Raw genomic sequence first — 13,053 nt, 5'->3', positions numbered from 1 at the left:
GCACTCCTTCCTTCATCGAGGAACCACATGTTCCTCACACACTATCCTGCAAGTGGACTTTTAATAGAAATGAGCAACCTGCAGTCTACAATCCCATCAAAGAATTGGGAAGAGAGGTACAGGAGAAAGAAAGAGGCAGCTCCCCAGATTGCTCCCCACTCTGTAAGGATCCTGGAGCGCAGCTTTGGCAAACAGCATGTTGTTACAAATTGAGACAGATGGAAATGCGCTTCCTTGTCAAAGCTGTTATTCCCCAAGAGCAAAGAAATTTTGTTGTCTTAAATGTGCTGTGAGTAACAGACAGAGAAAGGTCCAGAAATAGAACAAAACTAATAACATAAAACTAGTTTTGGAAGATGAAATTAAAGCTGTCTTTTGCACAGAAATGTGTGTGTTTTTCTTGAGACAAAACCCCCTTTTTCTTTAGTTCCAATGGTATGAGTTACAACAAGTGTTGTACACATTGCCTTACTGAAGATCTAACCTATCAGAAATAAATTACTAATGTTGGTCATACAGAATTATCAACAGGATAATTTCTGTGATCGAGTCATTTACAAATTCTGGTCTGTACAAAATATTGCATAATATGGGATCCCAAGTTTTTAAAGAACATTTGAATTCAAACTACAGCACAACCCATTCATGAAAGGTTTTTAAAAATTTTAGATACTAACAATAATCTGAATTTAGCTTTGAAAAAAACACAGGATTTTCTGCATAAGAGTGATTCAAGGTTAATTTAATAATGAACTACATCATTTATTTTAAAGTCCATTTCACAATAAAGCTCAAGACAAAAATCAACTTCCAATTTCACCAGCAGTATGCTTTTCTAATACTGTTCATTTCTTTCCATGAAAACAAACCCACTTTAGTACCATTCCTTTGTCTACTGAATCTTGACCAGAAAATAAATGCTAATAGCATCTTTTCCATTAAGGAAGAGGATGATAAGCAAACAGAAAGATGTTTTGCCCTGTAGGTGCCAAGATTACAAAACAACTCCAAAACTAACAACTCCATATTTTAAAAACGTCAATTTACTTTCCCCAAATTCTTTCAGTCTTCAACATCCATTAGGAAGGAAAAAACAAAAAGGAGAAAAAATAAGGCAATTAACAAAAAAGTGTGATTATTCCATTTTTCCATTTGTTCTTGCACAGAAAGCCAAACACATCCACTTCAGACAAGCTATAGCATCAGCAGCGTCCATTATCTCACAGAAACCACATTCAAGTACAACTTGAAAAAGCTTCAAAATGGTTGCAATATGCATCAAAATAATTCTTTTAATCTTTTAGGTTTTGTATTCTGAGTCTTTAGAAATGGTGATTTTTTTATGAGGTTTGGTAGCCTCGTCCATCAGTTCCTTCAACTGCCCAATCTGTTCATCACGGAAGTCATTAAGTTTTTCTTCTGTGAGCTGAATTCCATATACAGCCTTTTCTCTCAAGTTTTGTTTGTCCTCAATTTGTTGCTGGATCAGTGCTGCATAGTTCTAATGAGAAAGAAATATAAAGGTCACAAAACTGAAAAAAGCAAGATTCAGGTCAACTTTTTTTAATAGCATTATATGTTAATAACATACTCTTACACAATCTCCTACAACAGTCTATTAATTGACAACAGGTGACTAAAAAATTAACACTTTTTATAAGAAAGATAACTTGTTCAAGCACTTCTAATATCTACAGTAATTTTATATAGCTAGTTTAAAATTCATATATTTACAGATTAATGCCCTATCATATACTACTATTGAAAACAAAACAAAATTTAATTCTAGATCTAATATATGTATTAAAATAATCTTTCCTATACAGCAGGGTATCAATAGGATACACTTAGTAAACTGATACATCCAGAAAAGCATTATTCCCAATTTTGCTAAAAGATACCTTGGCACTGCATACTGAATTTTTAAACCAATTACCAGCAAAGTAACCCAAGCCACTACTTCAACTATATGTCGAATAATTCCAGAGAAGTGGGCAAGAAGAAAGAAAGATATTCATGAGCCTGTGATAAATTTCAAAATGACACCATTTACCAGCATAAATACATTAGATTGTTAATAGAACATGTCAAGCCTCACTGAAGTCAGCAGGATCTTACCAGCCCTGTTGCAAAGCTTAACTCATGGCTATTTAAAGAAAACAGACAACTAAAACAAACTGGGGCAAACAAAAGTAAATTATTATTTGTACAGACTCTGAATCAAACTGATTCTTCAAGGTTCTTCCCAACATCACCTGTCCTGCTTTTAAATGAAACAGGCATTCAGAAACAGTGACACCACGATTAATTCCCATGGTAAACCTACACCTCAGTGGTATTACCTCATGGTAGAGGTGCTGTAGGGTTTAAAAGAAACTAAATAGGTTTTTTCCCAAAGATTGAACAATCACATTGTAGTAAGATAAAAAATTGTAAAGGGTTCAACTTTGCAATTCACAGAACTTCAACTTTGCAATTTACAGAATTTCTTATCAAGGCAGATGGAGAAATGTGATCTCTCAAGCTACCCAGCAGACCAGTAACACACTGACAGTTACACATCAACCACTCCACCTCATTCTACTTTATTCTATCTTTGTATTTCTGCACAGAACAATCCAGTTGGTAATAACTCTGGACTAGGAAAAGAAAACAACCAAAAACACACCAACAAAAACTAACAAACCCACATTAAAAAATACCAGAACAACAACAAAAAAACCCACACAAACAAACAAACCCCACACCACTTTCATTACACCAAACAACAACATTCACAGCATGTAATTCAGAAACAATACTGAAAGCAAGCAATACAAAACTCTTCACATTGTATCAAGAGATCAGACTGAACACACAAACCTCAAGAACCCCTCCATGCAGTGTCCCACCACCACAGAGGGAGGAAAGTCCTCCCCACTGCTAATAACAACCACCTGGGAGCAGCCTGCAGCTATTACTGCAGGCATGACCTCTGGTACCTAGAAATAACTCAAGTCTATTTAAGAAACAGTTACAATTTTACAAACTGTTTTGTTTACCAAAAATATCAAATTAATTACTGACAAATCATCTGCAAAATTTTTTTAATCTAATAATTTTTTTTTAATCTAACAATTTTTAACCACAGCACCTCATCTCACAGTGCACCAGATCCTGGAAGTGGTGATCCCCAACAAAGCCGCAACACCCACTCCCACAGGTGCCCTGCACCCAGACCCAGGGTCATGGACTGCTCATCCCCTGTTCCTCACACCAGATGTTCTGCTTCACAGCACTCCAGTGGGCTCACATCTGGACATCACCACTGGATCTTTTCCCCCACTCATTTTCTAGCTGAACAAATGTTTTGTACATGCCGGAAAGCCTCAGTGGTTGCAGTTTCACATCGATCTGCAATGTGAACAGAAATTCAATAGTGGACAGTGGAAACATGCTGGGCTCTGGTTGACTCCTGACAGAAAGTGGAACTTTCTCACCTCATTTTACCAAATGTCAGTGATGCATCAAATAAAATATGCTTCAGCCTTTATAAAAGAGCTGAAAATAAGATGAACTATGTGGCATATCTCATTTTTTCTGCCGTGTTACCAGATGAGGGACAAAGCCTGGAATATTTAACTGTTTAATACATTACTGTTCCCTCAGAAATTAATACTATTATTATGTGATCAGTGATTTGTGGAGAGGTACTGCATGATTTGATGGTACATAATAATTTAAGATTCAGTTTCTATCTAGAAAATGTGCCATTTTCCTAACAGCAAATGAACTTAATGTGCTGAAGTCCAAGGTTTTGTAACAGGTTTAAAAGCATAATGAAAAAATAAAAACGGGAGAAGCTAACATTTGCTCTTTCAATAATATAACTTTCATCATAAAATACAATGATCACAGTCCCTCTCAGGTAATAAGGAGCAGTATGGAACTGTATTTATTAGAACTTAATAAATACAGAATTTAACCATTTTCCACCAGCAGAACTGAAACCAACTCTTGCTTAGCTTCCTCAAACAAAGAAAATTACTTCACTACTGCCTTTCATTTGATGTTATATTTAACTGCATCTTCCAAATATAACAAAACTCCTTTATCATCAATCATGACACAAATCCTTAGCAGAGTTTTTAGGGGCATCTTATTTCAATTATGGATCATACTGTGGTCACAAAAACAGAGACAGAAGACACAAAATGGAACACAAGTAATCCTGCACCCTCACAGAGCCAGGCTCGACATACACAAGGATGGCAGAGGGACACAGGAGCTCTCCTCCCTGATGGTTTTCAGGTTGGTTAGTTACTTCTTTGGAAGGAGCTCTTACTGCAATGATCCTCTGCCTGCACCAGCTGTAAATTTTCTGGGCTTTTACATGAAAAAAGCAAGCAAAACCCAAACCACTTGCTGAATGGCAAAAGCCTTTCCCCCTTGAATATGACTGCTAGTAGAAAAAGAGGATCAGAATCAAGTTCAAGTTACAACCACCTCTCCTGACCATTTACCATCAGAAGATGGCTGATTTATTCCATATTAAATCCCAGTCTGCTGCCCACCTGTATCACAGACACCCTCCTCACCTTCAAGGAGGCCCAAGGTAACAGCCCAAGGTGCAGACTGGCCATGTCACAGCACTGCCATCAGCGTGTGCAACCACAGGGACACCCCAAAACCCTCTGTGTGGGCAGTGTGGAGGCAGACGCCTCCCCTGGAAGGTTGGTGCACTCCTCACACACAGGTCATGGCTCTGCCTCAGATCACTGCCATCTACAGCATGCATGCTGAACCCAAGCATCAGGCTCTCTTAAATCCTCTATGAGTAAATGCTTGAACCTCTAAATTATTTATACAAAAAAACAGAAGGTGAGTGTTTGCTATAATCAATAACCTTAGGGGTTTTTTGTTTAAACTCACTAATTGAAGCAAATACAGAGTTCCCCTCTGCTCTCTGACTCACAGGCATTCATAGAATGCACAAATTCATTAAAGGGCAAGGGGATGGCTGACATTTGAGGTTTAAAATACCACACACTACAGAAAGAGCATCAGCCTTCTTGTTTTCCAAGTTGAGAAAGGATTAAATAGAAAAATAAAAGCAAAAATCACACAACCAAAAGCCCCACTTCTCTGACTGCCAGATATACAGACTCCTACCAGATCTAGTCCACAATGACACACATTTATCTCACATGCTAATACAAAGTGCTGATAAACATTTATTATTTAATCATAAAATCAAATTATTAAGAGCCCATTTGTTCATTTTCACTGAAAAGAACAACAATCATAATTTTTATTTTCTCTGGCATCCTCCTAAATATATTCAATGCTGCATTTTAGATAACTGCTCCAAAAATCTCAATAAGATATGTCTGTTCACAGTAACCACCCGTAAAATTCACTTTCTAGTCAGATTTTCTCTTAAAAAGGTCTAAAATTTTTATCTCCTTTAAGCAGTTGAAGTATAAAGCTGAAGTATTCATCCAGGCCATCTCCACTTGCAGCCAAATTAATGACAGCACTGATAACAAACATTACTGTGACCAGATCAGAAAATGCTACTCTGAGATGTGTTCAACAAGGCACGGTCAGGCACTAGAAAAATGCTATCAATTTATTTAAATTTATTTTATTCAGGGTAACATTAAAAAAAAAAGAGCATGGCCTGAAAAGCCACTGTCATCACTCCCTGGAAGTTAATTTCAAATTGCAGCATTTCAAGTGTTTCTGCAGCTACTCAGAGCAAAATCAAACACATGCTGCGAAGGGTGGCAGCATGAAAAAACAGCTGTGAATGAACAGCACAGCAAGGAGCACCTTGTTCTTATTGTTGTGCAGAGATATGTTGAATTAATAATTTCATATTCATTCAGATAGAATTCTGCAAATTATTTACTATATTTTTGCTGCAAAGCTGTTTTGATGATAAACAGAATCAGAAAAAAATACAGTATTACAGAAGTAATGACAGTATTACAGTATTTAAAAAGTATTACAGTATTTAAATGGGCACTACACCTCACGAAAATCCAGAATATCTTCTTCATACATTTTACCTGAAGCTCTAAGTATAGTTAGAAATGCAGTAATAAACCTAGGAAAATTCTACCACATTTAAGTTCAGCTTAATATACCACTACAGTGAACATTTTCATGCACTCACAAACACATTAACCCATAACAATCTATATTCCATGAGACAAGACCATTTAAAATAGCCCTAAATATTTTTAAAATTGCACAAAATACAATTACTGCCAAGTTAATTAACTGATGTGAATGAAAACCTATGTAAAGTCCCACATCTTCTAACAGGAGCAATGCATTATCAATTTCAAAATTTAAATTATAAATAATTTTTGGTTTTGTAAAGGTCACACCATTAACACGTGAAAAAAGAAAAATCAATACACTAAAAAGAGTTCTGAGTAAACCTTCCCCCTGCTTTTGTAAATACCTATCAAATGGTATTTGAATGATACCAAGTAATGACATATGGCAGCGTTAGAAGAGTTTCTTATGTGAATAATTAAAACAGTAATTGCTGGGAAAAGGGCAACAGAATGAAGAATCAAGACTTTCACTCTGAGGTACCTAGCACAGCAGAGGACCTCTAGGGAATAAACACGTCCAGCTCCGTCCAGCTCCTACTGCAAGTCTTGCCAGAAGGTGAAAAGGCAACTTTTTCTTGTGGCACTTGAATCACCTGAGCATCCACCAAATGTGTAACAACACACCAAGCATATACAAGAAAGAAATAGCAACAAGCTACTGTAAGTCATGAGAAGCTCTAAAACAAGTTGTGTAAAGTGCAGCTTGGATAAGCTATTTTGTATTTCAGTCCACTACTAGATGGGAAGACTTGCAGAGATCATTTCAAGCCACATCATGCACTTGCAATGGGACTGCCTACACCTAAATATCCCGTGCTTAAGTGAAGCTATAGATGTAGCTTGTCTTTGTGCTGGGCACTGGAGAGAGAAACTTGTCTTAAACACATTGTGATGAGTGGATACACCGTCCTCCAGAGATGTGGTTCTCATCACTGAGAAAGCTACTACACATCTCTGTGTCTCTGGCTGTAGATGACTGATCAGCTTCCTTGCTTATGCTAAAAGGAAAATGTTCATTAGTCATTTTGTTTTGTGCTTTTTTAATTACAAAAGGCAACAAAAGGCAACATTTCTCCTTGAATGACTCTGCAATCCCTCCCCTGAAGTTTGTTTTATCTTTTCCTAATGCTGCTGATATCAGACTTGGCAACATCCTGAAGTGGAACACATGAGAGAAAAAAAAACTGTACTTCCTCTTTATCTTTAGAACTAACTTTGAATTATGCATAATTTCATTTCTGGGGATGAAAGACCAAGTCTTACAATGCACAGAGGTAAAACAAATTTCTTCAGGACAACATCTCTGCATCATAAAGAACAGGAACAAGAAAACATCAAAGTTTACAAAAAGTTAATCTGAAAGGAACTTTAACAACATCAGGTTTTCCCAGGATATTCAAGCAGGATGCTAGTGTGTGACTATCAACCAATTTCAGGGAACTGATCACATTCACACAATGATGCACATACTGTAACTATACACAACTGTTACCATAAGGAGTTTGGTTGGTTTTTTGGGTTTTTTTTTTTCAGCTGCTTGCTTGTTTGCAGTTTAGGAGCAAAGGATGAAAAAATGTTCAGCTAAAATGGAGACAGGGAATATAATTATGTAATACTTAGTAATCAGCATGAAGAATTATTATTTGATCAGGAAGGTATACAATGGACTGCTTTTTCTGAACACAGTTAACTAATATTGTTAAACTCAAAGAAATGACATTTATTTAGAGGAATATGAAAAAGATCAAGGACTAAATCAGCTTTGTTTGTAGCTTAAATAACATGTTTTTTTAATGTAAGATTTATGAGATCATAATCTGAGGTGAAAGTGGGAAGTTTATGGGCTGGCCATCAAGGTAAACATATATAAATGCTATTGCATCCAAAATGGAACACAGCTGTGATTATTTATTGTGGAAAAACAAGCTGTGATTATTTATTTCTTTCTGGGTGCAAAATACTTATGCCACTGTTGTATATTAGGGCAAAAATACAGGTCACTAAAAGCTTTTTGCACCAACTGGTAACAACCATAGTCTTTAAGTGTTCAAGATTCTCTCCATTTAGGTCAACAAGCTTCATCTCAGGCCTCACACAGAAAGCCTGAACTTATTCTAGGGAATAAGGAAGTTAAAAAATTTGGAACACACTTGAACATTTAAGCAAAAATCAAATAGTCAAGTTCTGGAAAAGGAGATCATTCTGAAATGTGGGTGCAGCACAAGAATTGAAGCAGGAGGAAGAGATGGGAGGAAGAATGAAAGAAGTGGTCACGCAATTGGGTTCCAATGGCTAAATAAGATCTTGCCGTGGTTCCCTATCCTCAGACAGCTTGTATCATTCAAAGTGTGAGTTTCACTGAAAAAAATTTATTTTATGAGAGGCTTAAAAAATATTCTTCTCTGATGTACATATCTGCATTTAAAAGCCTTTTAAATTGGTATTGGAGACAAAAATACCTGGAAGAGAAATATATTAAAACCTCCATTAGAAAACTTATTAAACTTAACAATTTAAGAACAAAACATGGACAATTATTCTGTCTGGACCTTCATCTGTAAAAATGGGAATGAAAATGTACTGTTACCGATACCAAATTATGAGACTGCTGACAAATAAGGACAAATAAGCTACAGACCAGAAAAATTATATTTTAAGAACATTATTTCATATTTGCATACAAATCCTAAGAAAAACCCAACAATTTGAAAGATGGTAATTTCTGGACTCAGTTTCTATTTTACTTCGACATTTTATGTCGTGCGCAGCCAGGCAGCTCTCTGGCTAATAAAAAAGCAAAGTTTTATCTGGCAAATATTATGCTATAATCTCACAGAATACCCAAGGATTTATTGCATGCTGTTAATTTAAAACAAGGCAAGGGAAAATGCTGTAAGTCACAGTATCAGTTTGGTTTTAGAAATTTCATTTCTAATGCATCAGTTACACTGTAATATTTCTATTTAAACCTTAAGCTAGGAAATCTTGGCAAAGTGCAGATTGCAGATAATTCCCAGACAAATATCAACACTAAGGACAGGCATTTTACCTAAAAAAACCACTAAAGACTGTTTTATCAACATAAGTACACAACTATAATTAAAACCCACAATGAAAACATCACTTACAGACTTCTGTATCAATTCTTTAAATAGACGACAAGCAGCTTAAATCTGCAGTTATTTCTTTCAGAAGTATTATTTGTAGATTTTTAAGGAAGATAATCATTTCACATCTAGATATTCACAAAAGGAAAATAAAGCCTGTTTCCAAGACAACCACATTAGTTGCCAGACTGCTAGATGCTAAGAACACGCAAAAGATTATATATTCTAGATGACAACATTTCAAAGACTTCCATGCATGTTCTTCTACTCAATTTATACCTAATGATGCATTTAAAGTGTACATATATATCTAAAAGAAATTTGGTATTCTTATTTTTCCATTGCATGCATTTCTACATGCTCATTAGAAACAAAACCTTAAACTAATACAGCAACAAAGAAAACCTCAAGTATGAACAAAAAATTAATCCACTAATAGGCACCTTGTATTGATTTCCATGACACCACAAATAACCCTTGTGAGGGTGCACAGAATTTTTTACTTTAATGGACCTGTAGAAGAAGTATGTGCTTGAATTAAGTAAAAAGTCATGGGCAATTCTTTAAAAACATACAAGATCATTAGTGTAGAAGTCAGATTCACCCCTTGGGACAAAAAGACAGAAACCTCCCCAGTTTTAAATGAATATAGTCAATGCTACCTGTTCTAATACAATACATGTGATACTAATTTAGCACTGCAAATTTGGTGTCAGAAATCACTGAATCAGAGGCTGATTTCTTGGGCCAGTATTACCATGGACCCTCCAGTAACAGGAGACAGAGACAAACCCTACCTCAGCACTTGCAGAGGAATTTAAAGCAGACAAACAAGGAGTCATGGAAGTTTATCTACTTGCTTCTTCAACAAGACACAAACATTCTGAGGTGCGCTCTTCCCAGAGCCCTGCCTAGGAGACCTGCCATCAATAAAAGAAAGCCTACACACAGGCAGACTCATGATTTAAAAAATGAAAAAATACTGCCAGTGGGAAACACAGGTGAATTCTAATAAGGTTGTTACTTATCTAAGTATGACATTTAGTCTGGAACTTCTGAAAGTCCTACTCTGTAAAAATAAATCAATGTACTTAGCCACAATCACTTGGTTGCAATTCAGTCCTTACTTTTAAACGGCAGCAAAAGGACACCTCTATGAAAAGAAATGCAAGTTGATTAATTGACATCTTCCTTATAACAAACAACACACTGGTTTATATTTGTAAATTCACTCTATGGAAAAAAAGCTTGTTACTGCAATTAACATCTACTTCACAGTACTTAATAAAAAACAAAAAAGGTGAACTTATTACTCGCTGTGCACATTTTTTAAATGCAAATCTTTTAAAGTTCTTGTTGCTGCAGCAAAATATATTAAATGGCATCCAAGTTTTAGACCAGACAAATGCTTTGTATACACATACACCTACCTCTGTCAAATGAAATTAACAACATACATTGTTTAAAAAGTCTTCCATATCCTCCAAGCAATAGAAAAAATCATGACATTTCCTTCATCTTTAGTTTTATTGCTCTCAAAATGACAACATGAAGTTCCTTAACATATGTAGCCAGAGAGTCCTCTGGTGTAGCTGCAGATAAAGATGCTCAGAGAAATTAGAAGTTGCCATTCTAAACCTGGGCTTATTTTTTCAGCAGTTTCTTAATGTAAAAAAATTCTAAAGCCTACAAATTTATGTATCTTACCAAGGGTTTTTAACTTGCAGATTTTTATAGAATTTCTGAATTACTTCAGAACTGGCCACAGAAGTTAACTGAAGAAAACAAATGTGTTGTCAGTATGGTCAAGAGCTGCTAAAAGGGAGCATGAATCTTTACTGACTACATGAGAACCTTCCAATCTGAGATACCAAAAACCTTCTGTAATCACCTGCATGTCATTATCTGTTTATCCAACAGCTCTGGCATTTAAGAGGAATTTAAAGCGTCTATCACAATACAGCAAGTGTTGGCCACACCATCAAAGACTGGAGAGATTAAGGAGAAAATGAAAAAGGAAAATTCAGTCATCTGCTAAACAAGTTTCAAAATTCAATAAAGTACTGTAGAGACAGTTAATCTGAAAGTACTTCTGAAAAAAAATCCATCAAATATTCTGTACTGTTCTTGGGGAGATCAAATACATATGAAACTCAAGCCTCAACATGTTCTCCAGTAATCTCTATACAACAAATACTTCAAAAGTAACTCACCTATATCTTGTTCTATTTTTTTTTCTTTTTTCCTGCTATTGCCACAGGTTTTCCAGCTATTAAAGGGGGTTTGCTTTAAATTAGCAAATGACAGGGAAAACAAGAAAAATAAAGGAATGGAAATCAAGTATGTCAAATAGCTTAGAGCTGCATATACTTCCATTTTAAGGGAACATTCTGTTAACAAAGCTCTAAGATTTCACAACTAAAATCCAGACTGCCTATGTATTCCTAAAAATTCTCACCCACCCAGAATCTCTCCTTTTTCTCTGTGTAAAAACCAGGCTGATCCCAAGCAAACAGGTGTATGTTGAACTGGCATAGAAGGCAATTTACCTCAATACTTTAAAAAGCATGTGAAAATACCAGAGCCATGAAAATATCAGGGCAACCTTTCAGAAAGAGGGATGCACCACATAAAGATTGGTGAGGCAAGCTCAGTTCTGTGCTCTGGCACTCTTGCAGGTGCTTCTACAGCCACAGTCTTCACTTAGAGATAAAAACATGAACATTTGGAGCAGAAGCAGCCTGCCTGTGGCAAAGAGCACAAATGGGAAGTGTCACACATTAGCTGTATTTGTATGTCCAAACTCCCATGATAAACTACCTCTGCTCTAAGTGGTACCTTTAATCATTTTGGTATGGTGCACCCACATCTGCTCAGCTGCCCTCTGCACACTAATACAATGATACTCCCATCATTAGCATCAATGTCAAACCACTGCACTGTTTGCTTACACTGCATTAAGAACACCAAGTTCTTTTCCTACTGTATATGATCAGGAAGGGTTTTAAATTGACTATATAATAAGTTTAGAAAAATCTCTAACTGCCATCCAGTGATGATGCAATAAGTATGGCTCCTACCAGCCAGAGAATACCAAAGCTATTCAAGAGGTTTCATTTGTGTTTCAGGACTTTTCAACACTAAGGAATTATCTCAGGTTATATTTGCATGGCTTTTAAATTACTCTGGACTTATTTAAAAAATGCAATACTATTTGACTAATAAAAATGTGAACTATTTTTCAGTTCTTTATAAGTCTTAATGAATTTTACTTGCTAGCCAACACAAATATGGAAAAGAAAGTCTTGTGGACATCTGCTCACAAGCAGTGCAAAACCTCATGGAGCCCACTGAATGGCAATTCATGGGGTCTTTGTGAGCAGGGGTTTATTTCAGTCTCAAAGGAGTGGATGAGTATTCTTAGCATGATTTGCTGTCCTGCAGAATGTTTCACGTACCTTTGAAAAAAAAGTAATTTCTGAAGGCACCAGCTGAGAGGGGAGCCTAGACCAGTCCCACTACATCAGTTCAGTGATGTAGAGGAAAGCCCTCCCCCTCACCTGCATCCTGAGACGCAGCAGGGGAGCACAGCTCACCTTTGCTGCAGGTCACAGCTGTGAGCACGGCCATGCACAGAAGGCACTGGGTTGCAGGGGCTCCTCTGCCATCCCAGCAACGTGCATCATTGGTATCACAGAAGACACAGGTAAACCAGAATAAACACTTCCAAAAGCCACCTGAGGGCTGCTTGGGAAATGTCCCGATGGGCCAGACACTGAAAGCTCCCCATGCACCTCTGAGCCACAGGCACGAGCACCACAGCAAAGCCAGCCTGA

At 36.6% G+C, this 13,053-nt stretch overlaps 1 protein-coding gene across 1 annotated transcript in view; it reads right to left on the bottom strand.

Annotated features, from left to right (window-relative positions):
* Positions 1-726: 726 nt before the first annotated feature.
* Positions 727-13,053, bottom strand: part of SDHAF3 (succinate dehydrogenase complex assembly factor 3) — a 28,891-nt gene continuing 16,564 nt past the window's right edge. Inside the window, exon 2 of the mRNA XM_064704355.1 lies at positions 727-1,501. Within this exon, the coding sequence (XP_064560425.1) occupies positions 1,301-1,501 (201 nt within the window). The 3' untranslated portion in view covers positions 727-1,300. The remainder of the gene's footprint in view (positions 1,502-13,053) is intronic.

This window comes from Zonotrichia leucophrys, chromosome 2, assembly GCF_028769735.1.
Source record: "Zonotrichia leucophrys gambelii isolate GWCS_2022_RI chromosome 2, RI_Zleu_2.0, whole genome shotgun sequence".
NCBI lineage: Eukaryota > Metazoa > Chordata > Aves > Passeriformes > Passerellidae > Zonotrichia > Zonotrichia leucophrys.
This window is presented reverse-complemented; position numbering and strand designations above follow the sequence as displayed.